Genomic DNA, 19,328 nt, shown 5'->3' with positions numbered 1-19,328 from the left:
CTGCACAGGCTCACTGGAAGGGAGGTGTGGAGAGTGACCTGTGCTTGCACACAGGGTTTTTGGTGGCGGCAGCAGCAGCCTTAGCATCTCATGCCCGTCTCTGGGGTCCGCGCTGTTAGCCGTGGCTCACGCCCGTCTCTGGAGCTCCTTTAAGCAGTGCTCTTAATCCCCTCTCCTCGTGCACAAGGAAACAAAGAGGGAAGAAAAAGTCTCTTGCCTCTTCAGCAGGTCCAGATTTCTTTCCGGATTCCCTCCCAGCTAGCCATGGTGCACTAACCCCTTCAGGCTGTGTTCACGCCACCAGTCCTCTCCCTGCGCTCTGACCAAAGCCCAAGCCTCAGCTCCCCACCCCCCCCACCCCGGCGGGTGAGCAGACAAGCCTCTCGGGCTGGTGAGTGCTGGTTGGCACCAATCCTCTGTGTGGAAATCTCTCCGCTTTGCCCTCTGCACCCCTGTTGCTGCGTTCTCCTCCGCGGCTCCGAAGCTACCCCCCTCCACCACCCGCAGTCTCCGCCAGCGAAGGGGCTTCTAGTGTGTGGAAACCTTTCCTCCTTCTCGGCTCCCTCCCACTGGTGCAGGTCCCGTCCCTATTCTTTTGTCTCTGTTTATTCTTTTGCCCTACCCAGGTACATGGGGGAGTTTCTTGCCTTTTGGGAGGTCTGAGGTCTTCTGCCAGTGTTCAGTAGGTGTCCTGTAGAGTTGTTCCACGTGTAGATGTATTTCTGATGTATCTGTGGGGAGGAACGTGATCTCCATGTCTTACTCTTCCGCCATCTTCCCCCTCTCTCCTATCCTTACTATTTTTAAGGAGATAGAAGACAAAATTAAAAGTTCTGAAAGAAAACTGGAAATGTTAAAAAAAATTGGAAATTCTAAGAATGGTAAATATATTACAGAAATCAGGAACTTATTCAATGGGTATAACAGCAGATTAGACACAGATTAACTGAATTACAAAGGAGGACAGAAGAAAATATCCAAATTAAACACAGATAGACAAAGAATGGAAAATAGAAAACAAAAATTAAGAGACAAGGAGAAGGGACTTCCCTGGTGATGCAGTGGTTAAGAATCTGCCTGACAATGCAGGGGACACAGGATTGATCCCCGGTCTAGGAAGATCCCACATGCCACGGAGCAACTAATCCCATGTGCCACAACTACTGAGGCTGTGCTCTAGAGCCCACGAGCCACAACTACTAAGCCCACACGCTGCAACTACTGAAGCCTGTGTGCTCTAGGGCCCATGTGCCACAACTCCTGAGCCCACATGCGACTGAATCCCGCGTGCCTAGAGCCCATGCTCTGTAACAAGAGAAGCCACCACAATGAGAAGCCTGCATACCACAGTGAAGAGTAGCCCCCACTCGCCGCAACTAGAGAAAGTCCGCACGCAGCAACGAAGACCCAAAGTATACAAAAAAAAAAAAAAAAGAAAGAGAGTCAAGGAGGAGACATTGAGACAATGTAATATGTAGGTAATTGGAATTCCAGGAGGAAAAGAAAGAAAACAGGCCAGAAGAACTTTTTAAAGAAATGATAACTGAGAATGTTCCAAAACTGATGATAGATATCAAGCCACAGATTCAAGAAGCCCTTCTGGATTCCAAGGAAGATAAATTCTAAAAAACTCATAATATCACCGCATAGTCTAAAAACATTAAGAGGACAATAAAGACATATTGTGAACAACTTTATGTCAATACACTAAATAATTCAGATGAAAAGGACACAATTGAAAATCTGAATAACTCAATGTCTATTAAAGAAGTTAAATCTCTCATAATAAACCACCCCACAAAGAAAACTCTAAGCACATATAATTTCATTGGCAAAATTTATGAAACACTAAAAAAAGAAAATACCAATCTTACATAAACTCTTTCAGAAAACAGAGGAGGAAACACTTTCATAAGGCCAGCATAAACGCATATCAATATGTGAAAATCTGACAAAGACATTCCAAAAAAAGAAACTATTAACCCTCCTGAACAGTGATTACAAAAATCTTTAATAAAACACTAGCAAATCAAATCTAACAGTATATTAAAAAAATCATGATTAAGCAAAGGCTTACCTAGCAAGGTTAATTTAATGTTCGGAAATCAATCAATGCAATTCATCAAATTAATAGAAGAAAGGAGAAAAATCATCAGTTCAATAGGTAAAGAAAAAGCATCTGACAAAATTCAACTCCAAATCAAGATTAAAAACTCTCAGCAAATTTGGACTGAATGAGAACTTCCCTCAGTCTGATAAAAGGCATCTACAAAAACCCTGCAGCTATCATACTTAATGGTAACATGAAACTTAATTAATGTTTTCCCACTAAAGATAGGATCAAAGCAGGGATATCTGCTCTTACCATTCCTATTTAACACTGCACTGGAAGTCCTAGCCAGTTTAATAGAACGAGAAAAAGAAATAAAGGGCATACATATCAGAAAAGAAGTACACTGTTTCTATTCACAAATAATATGGTTGTTTACATAGAAATTTCTATGGATTCTACAAAACTATTAGAACTAATAAATGAGTTTGGCGAGTTTGGAGGACACAAAGCAAATATACAAAAAATAATTGTACTTTCATAGATTAACAGCAAACTACTGTAAAGTAAGATAAAAACTTCAATACTGTCAAAAATATAAGCTACTTTCAGTATAAATTTGATAGAAAAAAAGCAAAACCTCTACACTGAAAATTACAAAATACTGCCAAAAATTAGAGACACAGACCATGTTCACCACTGAGACATGGGAAGACTCAATATTGTTGTCAATTCTTCCAACTGAGCTATAGATTCAAGGCAACTCTAGTCAAAATTCCCAGAAAAAAGTTTTTGTACAAATTGACAAGCTTATTCTAAAATTCACATGGGACTATAAAGGACCTAGAATATATAAAACAATCTTGAGAAAGAACAAAGTGGAGCGTTGACAGTACCTGACTCCAAGACTTACAAAAGGTACCAATAATCAAAGCTGCGTGGCACTGGCAGAGGACACACAATTAAAACAGTGGAATAGCAGAAAGCCTAGAAATACACCTCCACTCATATACTCTTTGGATTTTGATAAAGGCAATAAAGCAATCTCTAGTGGCCATAAAAATGCACCATTCAGATCTCCTGCTGGGGAAAGCATACTTGACTAAGGTAAGGCCCCAGCTGCTGCCCTTCTGGATCTATTATTATGTTCAGGCAAAGGCCAAGTTTACCTTTCACTAACCCTAGCCAATGATTTAGCACAGCAGGGTTAGTAATACTGGTCCATTCCTCTAACAAGGCAACTTTGGTGTGAGGAGTCCCCATAGGCCTGGCCAAAACTTTCCTAGAACAGCACTGCAGTTCAAGATACTTTTCAACCAATCATCCTTTCCCCTCCTCTCCTTTCACCACCCAAAGGCCTTCTCTGGCCTTCCTCCCCTTTCTCCTTCATAGGCATTACCCTCAGTAAATATCTAGTACATCTAATCTTGTCTTGGCATATGCACCTCAGAGGACCCTAAACTAACACAGGTGGTAATGGGAGTGACCTAAGAACACAAGTGGTAGGATGGAGTTGTAGACTGGCTTATTAATTACCTGGTAGACAAAGAGGAATGTCATTCTGAGTGGTATGTGGGGCATGGATAGTCCCTGGCACAGGGTAGTAGCCAAACAGTTAAAGATTTCACCAATGGTGACTTGGGAAAACATGCTGGGGAGGTGATTGCCCTTGCCTGTGTATCGATTCAGGCATCTCAATGAAATGGGGAGAACAATGTCTAAAAAGACAGGGGAATTGGCTGATTACTGCCAAGTTGCTATGATGCTCTACAGAGGGAGGATGAGAAATGAGGGCTATTAATGAGCAGTTAAAAGTCTATGGGTGAGGGCCTCCCTGGTGGCGCAAGTGGTTGAGAGTCCGCCTGCCGATGCAGGGGATACGGGTTCGTGCCCCGGTCTGGGAGGATCCCATATGCCGCGGAGCGGCTGGGCCCGTGAGCCATGGCCGCTGAGCCTGCGCGTCCGGAGCCTGCGCGTCCGGAGCCTGTGCTCCGCAACGGGGGAGGCCACAGCAGTGAGAGGCCCGCATACCGAAAAAAAAAAAAAAAAAAGTCTATGGGTGAGATATTAGTTTGGTAGCTTATAAAAAGGCCCTTATTTCTAGGTGTAGAAGAACAGATACAACTGAGTGGTTGACTGAAGATCTGTTCATTAGAGCCACAGAGTTCTAGAAACATTTAAATGCTCAGATGGAGGTCTGCTATGCCAAGACCAGGAAGAGTGGCATGAGGGCACATGAGCAGAGTGGCCATGGTGGCAGAAATGAAAACCATGTAATGGGCTTCCACTTACCAAGGCCAATTAAGCCACTTCTGGCTCTGAATGGCCAACATGTTAGCAGCCAATCTGATTCTAAAATTTATATAGAAATACAAAGGGTCAAGAATAGTAAAGGTTATCTTAAAGAAAAACAGTAAGGTGAAAGGGTTTGATTTCCTGGCTATCAACACCCTTTATAAGGCTAAAACCATTAGAAAAAACTGTGATACTGGTATAAGAATAGACCAGTAGAAAAGAATAAAGTCTATAAATAGACTCATTTATTTGTACCTATACTGTCATCATTACACAGTCATATCATAAATCATATATCAATATAAATACATATGTATATTTATTTTTTGTCTATGTTTATGTATTTTTAATAAATTGGCCCTGTAGAGCAGTGGGGAGAGGACAGTCTTTTCAATAAATGGTGCTAAGTTGATTCCATATCCATATGAAAACAAAATGAAATGAACCTCACCTCATATGGCTCACAAAGATCAATTCCAGATGGATTACAGATCTAACTGTGAAAGGTAAAATAACAAAGCCTCTACAAAACAATATAGGAAAATCATATAACCTTGGCATAGGGAAATATTCCTTAAATACGGCACAAAAAGCACTAACCATAGAAAGATTGATAAAATGAACTATATTAAAATTAGTAACTTATTTTCAAAGAGCACCATTAAAGTGAGAAGACAATCCACAGATAAGGAGAAGATATATTTAATAAAAACATGGAAAGATGCTCAACATTAATAATCAGGGAAAAGAAAACTTAAACCATGAGACACTGCCACAAACCCACTAGAATAGCTAAAATTAAACAGTAATATCAGAAGCTGGCAAAGACAAAGAGCAACAGGAATTCTCAGACTGCTGGTAGGAGAATAAATTGGTATAACTTTGGAAAATCGTTTGGCATTACTACTAAAGCTGAAGATATCATATCCTGCGATTTAGCAATTCCACTCATAGGTATATACTTAACAGAAATGCCTGCACATGAATAAGAAATATATGCAAAAATGTTCACGCCAGCATTACTTCTAAAAGCCCCAAACTGCAAACTAAAATATCCATCAACAGTAGAGTAGATAAATTGTGGTATATTTATACCACGGATCACTATTAGCAATGAAAATAAACAAAGCAGTTTACATATAATAATATAGTTGAATTTCACAAATAAAATTTTAAGTAAGAGAAACCAGACACTGAAAAATTCCACTTATATAAAGTTCAAAATATAGGCAAAATTAAATTATTACATTCAGAAACCACATGCTTAGGGGGTATAAGTCTATAAAGAAGCAAGGAAATGATTACCATAAATTAGGATAGTGGCTACCCTTGAGGGAAGGGGTGGCAATTAGGAAGGGCATGAGAGAGGCTTTCGGAAGTAATGACAATATTCTGTTTCTTGACCTGGATGATGGTTACATTTGTATTCACACTGCAGAAGGGTTACTGAGCTGAAAATTTTATGCACTTTTCTGTATGCATGTTTTGCAATAAAAAAGATTAAAAAAACCAAACAAAAGGAATGGTCTGGTCTTTGATATCAAGATGAAAGGATTAGTACTTGCTTAGTATGCCCTTATCTTTGAGTTATTTTATTGACAATGGTAAGTAGTTCACATTGAATTATTCACTCTTTTACCGAGACGCTATGCCAGACATTTCTAAGATGTTTGGCTAAGGGTAAAAAAACAATTTATTGCCAAAGAGTTGTGGAAAATTAACCAACCCAGGAATCAAATCTAAAAATATGGCCTCATTTTAATACGCTCTAAAAAACAAAATTAATAGAATCACATCACACATAGTACTTATTTTTTGAGCTGAGTGTCTTCAAAAGAAAATGGATTCTTACCAACAAAGTAAATGAGGCGGAAGAGATAATATAGACATGAAAGGGGCAGATAAAAAGTCAAATTCCCCAAAGCCTTCCCCCTTGTTGCTGCTTTGTTTTGAATTAGAACCTCCACTGCAGAATTATCTTTGACAAAATCCTTAGATTTCTAGATCTGAAAGATAACAGAATAAAGGGTAGCTGAGCATGTTAAAATGGGAATAGAGCAGAGATTCTGCAGATATAACAGGATAAAAAGGAGAAACTGCATAATAAACTGAGGTAGAAAGAAAACCAAGATGGTGTTGAGTCTAAGGGTGGTGGAATGTAAAGTCTTAAAGACAGAAGATTCGTCTGCATGATTTGACAATCCAGGAGAGCCTACTAGAGTATACTTAATGAGAAAAGGAGATCAAACTAGTATTATGGTAAATTAGATGAGAAGAACTTCAACATGGAAGTTTAAGCATGGGATTAAGATACTAAGGAGATGGTTCTTCCATCTCACAATACAGTCAAAACCCAACTCTAGATAAATCAAACTGTCTCTTTTTGACAATTGTCTTCAGACTGCTGGGGAAAAAAAATCACATATTGCAGACTGGAACCACTATAAATTCATGGTCACCAATCTCAACAATGTTTTCAATATTGCATGACAATTTCCTATTTCCCTGGAAAGCTCTCTCCCATTTATCACATGACTACTTCAAACCTTCTCTACTTTTCTTAAAACTGCCGTCACTTCTCCTGCTCCCCATTTACCCTGAGCAGTGTCGTCATCTACTTCAAAGAGAAAATAGATGCCGTTAGAAGGAAACTTCCTCAACTTTTTTGGCACCAGAACATCAAATCTTTTTTTACACATTCATCGTTTTCTCCTTCCTGCAGGCAAGGTTTCCTTTTACGAATGTAAGATTAATCCCTCCCTCCAATCATGTCAGTAATCCCTTCCCTGCTTTATGTCCCAAACTGCATTACTCATCCTCCCAGACCTGCTCTTCCTCTTAATGGCCCTTATATCAGTAAGCTAGGACTCTGGAAATTATCCTTGACTCCTTCCTCTCCAATTACCAAGTCCAGTGTATTCCACATCCTAAATATCTCCTGAACCTATTTCATTAACTATCTCCTCTGTCACCGTCATCCCCAATTATTATCTGTCATCTACTGTACCTGCCTAACTGGTCTCGACCTCCAAGTGTACTTCTAACTTATTTACCACTTTGCAGCTGCCAATCATCTTTCCAAAATGCTACTCTGATGTCACTTCCTCAATTTTACTGCCCACAGAATATAATGCAAGCTCCTTAACAGGAGCTCCTATTACCTTCTCAAGGTAATATTACCTATTACCTTCTTAGCTCCTAAGACCTTCTCATGGTTTGCTCTTGCTTACCTTTCTAATTTATTTCTAGTTACTCCACTCCTTGTACGCTTTGCATCAAGCATTTCCAGACATGCACGCACCTATTTCCTTTGCCTGGGAGACTGTCCACCCTCACTTCAACATTCGCCTGCCTAGGCCACCTCAAACTGTAAATATTATTTCCTTTTGAAGGTCTTTCCTGACTTCCTAGACTAGGTTTGGTGTCTTTGCTAGGAGCTTCCCTAACATAACATTCATTGTTCTTTGTTAATTTATCTGTATGCTCAGAAAGTAGGACTCTGTCTATTCACTGTTGTATCCCCAATACCCAGCAGAGTAACTGCAGGCATCAAAAATTTTTGCTGAATAAATAGAAATATAATAAATGTAAGAAGAAAAAGAAAAACAAATCATTAATAATAGATGTGCTCCTTTATCTGGTGTGGTCTAGATAAAAAGTTCCTATAGGTTTTCTTTAAAGTCAAGTATAACATTTCATGGTTTTCATAGGTAAGAATGAAATAGATACTTTTAAGTATTATTGGAAGCTGTTACAATAGAAGACAGATTGTGATTTGATGACTCTTGTGTCTTTTGTGTTGCTTCCAGGCCAGAAAGCTGTAATTTTATTACTCCTGGAGACATCAATGTCCTATATCAAGAGAGTAGTATTGAAATAGCTAGCCTAAAGGCAGGATGGATAAATAAGAAATTTATCAAGAAGTCTTTGAGTATTACACAGACACATACACAAGGAACATATTTATATAACTATAAAATATTCAAAATCATTATCACTAAACAAATTTATTATAGCAAAAAGAATTATAGCAAAAATATCCTGAGAAAAATGACTTCAATACATGCTCAGTTGTCTTAAAAATGTTTTTTTCTAAAGAAAAAAAGTCAGGGCAGCTGGCCTTACAATAATGAGGAAAGATACTGATAACTAGTCTGTAAAAAAAAAAAAAAAAAAAAGTGCCTGAAATGTTCATTCAAGGCTGGTATTCATTCTTTATTCAGAGCCTGGCTGTCAGACTTGAAAAGCAACAGAGATTACTGATGCATTCTACAGCCAAGTCATGGAGAACATAAATAAATTTGTTCTTAGTACAGCAATGAATAAAGGGAGGAAAAGACTTATTCTTTGTATTACAAGGGTTCTATGCCTTCTGTTTGGCTTCAGTAAGATGATTTCTATTAATTACAGTTATATGACACAATTTAGAAATATCATAATTTGATATTTCATTTTCATTAGTTCAATGCAGCAAAGCCACCTTTAAATCCTGATATTGCATGATTAATATCCTGTATTGGTTTATTTGCACTTATTTATTAAGTAGTTAACATAGAGATCATGAATCCCAAAAGGAATTTATTGGACTATTTAGGAGCTTTAAATAATTTATGCTTACTTCAGTTTAGGGAGGTAGTTTTCAGAAAAAATAAAAGATGGGGTCAAGATAAATGTAGTAGAGTGAAAACCAACAAAAAACCCAGCAGCGGTATGTTTACTAAAGTCAAAGTCAAAGCTATGTTTTGAAAGTCATTCATGAGAATTCCCATTAAATTAAAACATTTGATCAATTTTGTTCCCTGCCTTAATAAATTACTTCAGAAATATTAATAACTTTTACCTTTTGGCCAGAAGGGAAGATTCTATGCTTTCCATTTCTTAAATTACACACACACACACACACATGCACGTGTGCATGCACACACAGAGTTTTTATGAAGCTAGGACTAGTTTTATGTCAACTCTATTACTGAGATCAGCAGGGGAAATTTTTTTAAGCAGGAGCAGTGTCTAGGAAGATATGATTTTAAGAGCCTTAGTGGACAGAACAAAAAAGATATTTCCGAACCCGTTTACAAGAAGAGATATTGTGAGTTGCCTGTTTAAGACAAGGCCGCTGCTGTCCTGTGAGTAACCAATTTGGCAAGCTCGAGTAGTTAATAACTGTGATGCAAAATGGCTTAAGTATCACTTGAAGAAAGCCTATAAAAGAATTAGAGGGGCTTCCCTGGTGGCGCAGTGGTTGAGAGTCTGCCTGCTGATGCAGGGGACGTGGGTTCTTGCCCCGGTCCGGGAGGATCCCGTGTGCCGTGGAGCGGCTGGGCCCGTGAGCCATGGCCGCTGAGCCTGCGCGTCCGGACGGAGCCTGTGCTCCGCAGCGGGAGAGGCCACAACAGTGAGAGGCCCGCGTAACACACACACACACACACACACACACACAAAAGAATTAGAGAAACTGAAAAGGAATATGAACTGTAGTTGTGGTGATCTGAGAAGACTTCATGAAAATATGGATGTGAGATTGTTGTTGAAGAAAAAGGGTAGGGCTTTTTAAAAGTGGAAATAAAGGGTAGTGTCTCATAATTTACAGAACACAACTGAAATGAACATTTTTCTTATTTATCTTTAATACATATTTATAATACGAAAATGCTTCAGAAGTCATCTCATCTGCCCAAATAGGCTATAAATTATGAAAAGTAGTAGTTATAGCTTAAAACACCTTATAAATCTGCAGCTTACAAATATCCCTTACTTAGGAAAAGTTATAGACACACTTCCTTTCCCTCCATAATGACTGAATTTCATCCCAAATTCCACAGCTGCTAAGTATTTTCCTCCCCTTCTTTTGTCCCACCAATATCGGGAAGGGGAAGGAACAGTGTTACAAAAAAAAAAAAAGAATGTCAGAGGGATTGACAGTTTCAAGGAGGTAGAGTATATGCAGAAAATAAAGATCAAATATATTATGAACTAAAGAGTGTTTGTTGGATTTGGTAATATGGAGGTAAATGGGTGATTTCAACCATAACAAGTGAAGCCAATTATTTCTCCACAATATGTAATTAATTTTTTCTGACTCTATGCTTATGCACGACCTTGTGGAACAGTAACATAATTCAATAAGAAAGAAAATAGTCATTACCCAGTAACTTTCATCCTTCTTAGGGTACTAAAATTAACTACTGAATGATTTGCTCCAAAAGTCTCTCATCAAGGTAAGTTGAATACTAGACTGAAAAGTTATTTTGATTTAAAAATAAATACTACATGTATGGCCTCTTCAGCCTGTGGGCACTTTCTTATCTTCTAGGAATGTTCTGAAAAACAAACAAAAAAAACTATCATAAACTGTTTAGGATATACAATGCCAGGCTTTACAACAGATCCACTTCTATTATTAAGTTTGGGACTGACATGTACACACTGCTACATTTAAAACAGATAACCAGCAAGGACCTACTGTATAGCACAGGGAACACTGCTAGATAGTCTGCAATAACCTAAATGGGAAAAGAATTTGAAAAAGAATAGATATATGTATGTGTATAACTGAATCACTTTGTTGTACATCTGAAACTAACACAACATTGTTAATCAACTATGCTCCAATATAAAAAAAAAAGACAAAAAGAAATCTTCAACCATTTCCTTTTGTATCTCCCTTAACTGCACCAATACCAGTATCATTCCCTTTTTAGTTACCTGGCCACAATTGAGCTTTACAAAAACTATCTACTAGCTATTGCCTTTTGATCATAAGCACCTTTGGAAAGACAAACCTTAAATTGTGGCATATTTTCTTGAGTTAAGTTCAACAATATACAGTTTTGTAAGGTGGGAAGGAAACTCAAATGGCTATCTAATCTCTTGTTCTAGGTCTAGGTAAATCTACCTAAAATAGCAAAAGCAAATCTCTTTTTAAAGCCATTGGGAAATGTTTTTTATGTCCAAACCGTATTGCTATTGGAGGACTTAGTTTATCATTCCTCTTCTACAAGGATTACAGATCATTAGTTAGCTACCTAAAACCCCCTCAAATTAGCAGGTTACCAATGACCTCATGTTTCAGCCATCTATTGCCACAATGCTATGTGAAATAATCCACCTCAAAACTTAGGTGTAAGACAATAAACATTTATTTTTACTCATGAATTTATATGTCAGCTGAACAGTTCTTCTGGGCTGGGCTAATTTTAGCTAGGCTTGCTCATCTGTCTACAGTCAGCCAGCAGGTGAGCTTGCAATTGGCTTGTCTAAGTTGGCCTCACTTGGGATAGTTCTCTGCATAAGGTTTCTGAACTTCTAGCAGGCTAGGCTGAGCTTACTTTTTCCACGTTTTTGGCTAAAACAAGTCTCAGGACACTCAGATTCAAAGGGGGTGGTAACAGAACCCACCTGTTGATAGGAGTAGCTGGGATAGAGGGATCCCTCTATTGATGGGATAGAAGCAAGGATGAAGATTACAGTCACTTTTTTTTTTTTTTGTGGTACACGGGCCTCTCACTGTTGTGGCCTCTCCCGTTGCGGAGCACAGGCTCCGGAAGCACAGGCTCAGCGGCCATGGCTCATGGGCCCAGCCGCTCCGTGGCGAGTGGGATCTTCCTGGACTGGGGCACGAACCCATGTCCCCTGCATCAGCAGGCAGACTCTCAACCACAGCGCCACCAGGGAAGCCCTACAGTCACTTTTATAGTCAAACTACCAAAGCCTCATTTAATCTTTTCTTCATACTAAATAATCTGATATTGATGCTGCTTCTCGTCCATCCCTGAATCTGGACTGTGTAAACATTAACAGTTAATTTTATCATTGCAAAACATAATTTCAAGAATGCTGTTAAACTGAAGTCAAGATGTGCTGAAATTAGAGAGCAAGTTGAGATTTTAATTTAAGAGCATAAGGAGTTGAAAAATACTGACTTTTTACTTTAGGAAAAAAATGACATAAAAGCTACCTTATACACTAGACAATATGAGTCTGTACAATTAAGAGGAAATTATACAGCTTAAGTAGTTTTTAAATTTTTCATTGACTATTTAGAGCTTACTTTATATTATTTGATAAACTATCAGAAAGTTTTATTCAAAGAGGTAACACCCATGAACCTTTAAAATGAACCATTTATTAAATCAGGCTGTTATTCTTAACAGTTATGTAAGTTACATGGTTTATGTCAGAGTATTTCACATGGAAATTTTTTAAACTCTTATAGGCAAGCAAAATTGTACCACACAATATATAAGTAGGAAGGGGATACTGCTAAACATTCAAATAAGGCAAGTATTTTAAAACAATAAAACAATAATTAAAAATTCAAGCATTCCTTTAAGAGAATTCAATACTACAAGCTAAATGTACTTTCTGAGTGTATTCATATAAAGGTAGTGTTTCTTTTTTTAAAACGTCAGGAAATGGAATAAGGCTCATTAACAGATACAGCTGCCCTCAAGATTTTTAATCTCAGTTGCTCTTTTTAAATTAAAATTCACAAAGTGCACAATTAAGATATATCAAAAAACGGAATCAGCTACTCTAACAACAGCTGTCCATGCTTAATACTTAGTGGTTTATTTGACCAAATGATGCCTTTTCAGGGAAAAATAAAAAAAGATAAGCCACTGTAAAACATTTAGTTTGAAATGTATGCTAATATTTTTCTTAGAAATCAAAAATTATGGAGGAAAAGGGTTATTTACCTTAAGGAAAAGAAAGCAAAACACTGGAATGACCAAACATTTTCAAAGAACAAGCACCACAAAGGACATTTGCATTCGGTTTTGTAATATTTATCAATGCATTTTTTCTTACTCCAACCAATCTACTTCATCAAATTCTGAATCATCTTCTGAATCACTGTATTCCACAGCAATACGGCGGGACAGGATGGTGGCAACATCATTTTCAATGCGTTCGTGTTTAGCTTCCTGTTCACGCTGCTCTTCGACTTTTCGTAGCTGAATACCTGATATAGTAAATCCAAACCATTCATTGTAAACCAAAATACAAAATACTAGATATTATTAGATATTATTAATCTAATAAATTCAAATACACATGAGAAATACTAACAGGAAAATAAAAAGCAAGATCTATTAAAAAGAATTTGAAGATTTGATGAAACTTACCACATACCCCAGTGGATGTCTATAGTTTATTTAGCCATTATGGTCTATTGTGCTTCCCTACTCACCACCTCCTAAAGTTAACCAGGTGATACATTTCTTTTGTTTGTTACCTCTACAGTCAAATAAATTAAACATCGTTGAGCGTATTTTCTGTGTCTTTGTTCTCCCCAGTACTTGAGGGAAAGGCACTATTATTCATTCTATACTGTTAGTGCCTGGCATATAGTAGGAAATGTTGGCTGAATAAATAAATGAATGTGACAGGTTGTTCCTTTGTTACTAAGGTAGGAACTTTAATCCTTTAAAGGTATTGGTAAAGCAAGTGTCACTTACATACAAAACGGACAGCCTTAACACTGAAGAAAATACCATTTTAAAAGGAGTTTATATATATATTGAATATAATATTTACAAAGGGTTTTAACTAAATTTTCTATAACATTTAAGTCTGATACTTTTAATTTCTCATTCATTCAATAAACATTTTAAGAATACCTACTAAGTATGAAAATAAAATGATTAATGTGACATATTTTCTTGAAAAAGACTTAAAATATAAACTGAACATAGCTTTACTTTCTAAAGACCACTTGTACAAAAACATGAGCATCTAAACTTTTATAAATGAAGAAAACATTATTGTCTCCAATATTTAGAAAGGTTCTAATGCTACCATTGCAATGCTTTTAACGGCTCTTGAGAAAATTACCTTTTCGTATTGCTTCCAGAAGTACACTTCTGGCATCACTGATTACAGGTAGGGTGGATGGATGACGCTTTGGCTCAGAAGCAGGTATAATTTGTGATGGAGGAGATGGAGGCATTAATGGAACATGGGGACCTGGGGCAGTAGATGGAGTTGGATGTAGCCCAGAGGGAGGATGAGCAAGAGCTGCAACTGAGACAGGTGATGATGGTCGAATGCCAGGTGGAGGCAGAGGAGGCGGTGGTGGGGGCGGAGGCAGCCCCTGGACTTCTCCTTGTGGGAGTGGGTGAACTGGTACAGTCTCGCATACTGGGGCAGCTCTAGCTACCGGTGGAGAGGGCTGTACTAGAGGAGGTGCAATTGGAGGAGGAGCTGGGTGAAGAACTCCAGGGGCAATCTGAAGAGGAGCTGGAGGCGGTGGTACTGCTGGAGCTTGCAAAGCAGTGGTTGGAGGTGGAGGTGGGGGAGGTACTGGTGGCGGGGGAGTCGAAGTCATTGAAGCTCTTAATGAAGAAGTTGACAAGGCAGATGGAAGAGGTGGTGGAGGAGGTGGGGGGGTGGCGCTCACAAACACAGGTGTCCTGCCTGTAGCTGGTGACTGAGGACGATTTTCTATCAAACCTGTAGCAGAACTGAAATGATAAAGAGATCCCAGCAAGTTATTTAAAGAGAAAAATCTAACCACACTAAACATAAATGGCTACCAGTAATTCTATCAAGGTAGAGGCATTAACATGTTCCTATAAAAATTAAAAATTCTTCAGCAATATTTAGAATGAAATGAGAACTAAAAGTACACTAACAAGAAAATCAATATGTGGTGCTTTGATTTATAATATTCTAAATGATCTCATCCTCTCATGTAACTTTCATATCCACTTGAGCATTTTATCCTTCCTTTGATAAAATGCTCAATTTTACACTGTGATGAGTCTTCATAATGACTCAACATTTATCATATTACAACATTTGTATTGCTATACCTGTGGCCAAAACAATACTGTATTTGTATTGAAGCTATTAAGACTCATTATATGTCATTTCAGTTAAATCAATGACAACTAATTACAAACCATAAAAGGAAATTTATGGCCCTCTTCCTTGCTGAGGATGGAACATCAAATGAGTCAGTGATATAAAAGATTGATCTTTTTAACTGAAAATTGTAAAGCTGATCTCTATTTCTCTATGAAAAAAATTTATAATGTGGATAACAGTGGACAAAATGAAACTTCAAAAAGCTTTACTAAAAGATTATTATGAGCAATTGCCTATTCTCTCTCAAATTCTTAGAGTATTTCCCCTAATATCAAATTAACATTTATAATCAAGTCTTTGGTTCCCATTCCTTTGTCCCTAACCACATACCAAAAATTCTTAATTTTTATTAATATATTGCAGATCATGTGCTTGATAACAAAGCTATAATAAAATGAAATACACTTTAATCTTTAAATTATCATTAGCTAAAATTTCCCAAGAGAATGTGTCAGCTCTTATGAGAGGCTGGAAAATTACGGGCCAAATCACGGGCCAAATCTGACCCAATCCCTGTTCTTATAAATAAAGTTTTGTTGAAACACAAACATATTCATTTGTTTATGTATAGTCCATGGCTGCTTTCATTCAACAATGGCAGAGTTGAGTAGTTGTGACAGAAGCCATATGTCTTAAAGCCGAAAACATTTATTATATGGGCCTTTAAAGAAAAAGGTTACCAACATCTGAGATGAAACATCATGTGCTTGTTCTGACATACCTGATACAGGTGGGTATGGGTTTTGCATCTCCTGCTCCATGCACTGGTGGAGGTGGAGGTGGTTCATGTGGTCTGACTAAGACCCTTTCCTCAGCTCTTGTCAGAAGCTCACTCATCTGACTAAACGGCAAGGCAGAAAGCGAGTAAGATCCATCCATATGATCTACATATGTCTGCGGTCTAAAAAAATACATATAGTATCAGTGTATTTTTCTTGAATTATTGGTGAAGTAAAATGTTCTACATGAGATATTGAAGGTTTATCCCTTGAATGTCAATATTTTAACTACTTTAAGAAACTTCTTTCAGAAATTTATTACATTCATCCTGCTTTTAAAACACAGAATGCTGCTCACAATGCAAACTTTCCTTGCTGATTCAGGTTATTATGATGACCTTCAGTTATTTTATTATTTTATAATATAATACTAATTCAATTCACAAGGGTGAAAAGTATTACTTTCATAATCTGATAAACAAGAAAATAACTTTCAGCCAATTGTGTTCAAAGCTATCTGCCTCTATTTAATTTTTTTCTTTACAATAAGATGCCAATGGCAACAAGCTAGAATATGAAAACTGGAATTTTCTACCACCAGAATATCCTGCTGTTCTTTTAAACCTAAATGACTTCCAAGTGTCTGGTGCCCAAGGGAGATAGGTCTCCCTGATACTAGTAGCACAGACATGGCTAAATACATTGTTTTTGTCTTTTTGCTGTTTTCAAAGGTGCTAAAGTACTCAGAAAATAGCTGAGTAACATAATAACATGTGACTTAAGTCAGATTTAAGCAAAGTTTTAGATACCTTGAGCATGTGAAGACTTATAAATATTTACTGACTGTAGTGCATGCTGGAGACAAAGCTGGATTTAAAAGATGTGTACAAAGCAAGTTAGAAATTATTATATTTATACAACTGGGTCAGCTCAATACCTCAATCACTTAACAGTGATTAGAAATAAATGTCTGTCTACAGATTATTAATTTTTAAAAAAATCAATCCTTTCAGTCTCTTTCTTTCAGTACTACATATAGATAGTACCTTATATGTATATTACTCTTAAAATAGGCCAAAATAATTTACACTTATGACCTAATAATTTACATGTATTATTTGAAAGAAAGTCTTAAGTTCTTTTCCATTCAAAAATCAATAACTATAAAACATATAATAATAACTATAATCAACTGTACACAAATCTCTTCACAGAGAGATGCTAGTATAATGTTTGTTAGGGCTGCATATTAGTTAGATAGGGCCCCTGGCCACTGAGATAGGAAAAGGACCTATTGCATATTTCTGCAAAAGGGGATGAGTAATTTTGTTTTGAAAGTCCTGATATACCTGAGGTGGAAGATGTGGCATAGAAAGGAAGTCAGGGGAAGGAAAAAGGAACAAAATATAGCCCCCTTCCAACTCCTATTTTATATGCAGTGAATCAATAATATTCAAAAAAAAATCCAGACCCCATTACTCTATTATGAAATTCTAACAGACTCTGCCTGAACTACTGAGAGGGAGCTGAGACCTCATATGAAAGTTAAAACAACACCAAAGATCATCACTCCAACCACTTCTTTCTACAGATGAGAAAACTGAAGTCTGGGTACAAAAATGACCTGCCCAAGATCAGACTTCAGTAGGCTCACAATGGTCAGGGTTTCAAAATCAACTCAATACTTATAGAACAGGGTCTGTCAATTCAACAGTTCAGGACCTAAGACTTAGACATATAGATATTAGAAATAAAGCCAGTGTTTTACCATTAATTTTGTTTAAAAAAACAAACAAAAGAAAATAAACCTTGTTTCAAAATGAGAGGCTGGGCCATTAGCAACTTCAATATGCTTATGTAAGAGATTAGCATCATCTTCAGCCAGCTCTGGACCTTGGGCCAGCTTCTGCCATTCTCTCCGCCTGTCATGAGGTGCTCTTGGCACTTTTTCTGGTTCATGAGGACGATCTAGATTTTTCTGCTATAACAGATGTATTGAAACAAAGCCAAATGCTGAAGTACTACGTTTTTAAAAAGAGGTTATAACAATGAAAATAGAATTCTAACATCAGTATTGAAAAAGACAATGTCATCATAATATAGTAAAAGTAACACAGATAAAGTTCATTTGTGCATTCAGAGTTAAATCTTAGCTTGTTTGCTTGTAATCCCACTTTCGAATGCTTTTTTAACCTTTAAATGAAATTGATGTATCAGATAAAAATAGTATGTCTACATAATAAAACTTGAGGTCAGAAAGTCCTTTCAGATGAAAAAAGATTCATCAACTCTGCTCCTACATTATTAGTTTTTGCTTTAATGAGTGAAATTTCTACAATTAATGGCACTGCCTACCTCTAGCCAAAACCTGAAAATTTACTAAGGTTATGTTATCTGAGAAACGACTAATTAGCTAGCCAATACATTAGAAAAAAATCCAATTACCCAATTAAACCATAATAACTGTCACTCAACAGAAAATAGGGTATTTGAAAAATAAAACAAAAAGTGATTCCAACTGTGGGAGAAAAAGTATAGAAAGAAACCAAAGGGGCCAAGCAGGTAACATACGTGAATAAAAAGAGTCAGATATAAGATGAGGCCTGCATTGAACTAGATGGGTATGTCCATCTAAGCCATTCCAGTTCAAAAATTTAAAAACCACTGTGTTTGTCAAACAAAACTGCTTGCAAGCACAGTCTGGGCTACCAGTCACCAGTCTGCAAACTCTGGCTAGAACACTGGTACACTGTCTAGTGCAGAAAATAATAACATGTAGGGGAAGAGCGGGGAGAGCAGAGATAGCTATACGAGAAACAGAGGGATGATAAAGACAAACTTTGCCACCTTCATAATTCTGCCTAAATCCAACTTTGCTTCCTCCTTCTATATTTCAAGTTATCATTAACATGGAATAAAACAGATCCAAGTGAACTTTATTAGAAAGCAGAAACTGATAATACATCAGACAGGTAATAGGAATTTAGTGAGACTGTTATAAGCTTTCCATTTAGGATATGCTCTGTGGTAAGAAAATATTAACTTAATCTACTTTACCAATATCTGTACAATATTCCTTTGCTCTGCTTTAGCAGAATGCCTTTCTCTTCCCTGGTCCACTTAATTCTTATTTGTTCTTCAAGATTCATTATAAGCTTTGTTGAAGTGTTTATCAGCCCCGTCCTCCCTAAAGCAGGTGCTATTTTGTGCTACTCAAACCCTCCATGCATACCTCTCTGTTAGGTGGGCACTTATCACACCATATTATAATAACCTAATTGTTCATTTGCTCCCCATTAGACTGTGATCTTTCTGTGTGGTTATAAAGACTTCAGTATTTGACCATATGGACCAAATAAAATAAAACTGTCAAAGTACAGAATTAATAAAGT

General features: G+C 37.2%; 1 protein-coding gene across 5 annotated transcripts in view; it reads right to left on the bottom strand.

Annotated features, from left to right (window-relative positions):
- Nucleotides 1-593: 593 nt before the first annotated feature.
- The window catches only part of WASF1 (WASP family member 1), a 101,685-nt gene continuing 82,950 nt past the window's right edge, over nt 594-19,328 (bottom strand). For 2 of the 5 annotated variants that reach the window (XM_060114865.1, XM_060114866.1), the window contains exons 6-10: nt 17,745-17,917; nt 15,939-16,118; nt 14,183-14,811; nt 13,157-13,310; nt 594-731 (exon numbers count right to left, since the gene is read on the bottom strand). In XM_060114865.1, the coding sequence (XP_059970848.1) occupies nt 680-731; nt 13,157-13,310; nt 14,183-14,811; nt 15,939-16,118; nt 17,745-17,917 (1,188 nt within the window). In that variant the 3' untranslated portion in view covers nt 594-679. Of the gene's footprint in view, nt 732-10,620; nt 10,666-12,487; nt 13,311-14,182; nt 14,812-15,938; nt 16,119-17,744; nt 17,918-19,328 lie in introns of those variants that run through there. The other 3 variants (XM_060114867.1, XM_060114868.1, XM_060114869.1) reach the window with 3 other exon arrangements.

The sequence above is a fragment of the Mesoplodon densirostris genome, chromosome 12, assembly GCF_025265405.1.
Source record: "Mesoplodon densirostris isolate mMesDen1 chromosome 12, mMesDen1 primary haplotype, whole genome shotgun sequence".
NCBI lineage: Eukaryota > Metazoa > Chordata > Mammalia > Artiodactyla > Ziphiidae > Mesoplodon > Mesoplodon densirostris.
This window is presented reverse-complemented; position numbering and strand designations above follow the sequence as displayed.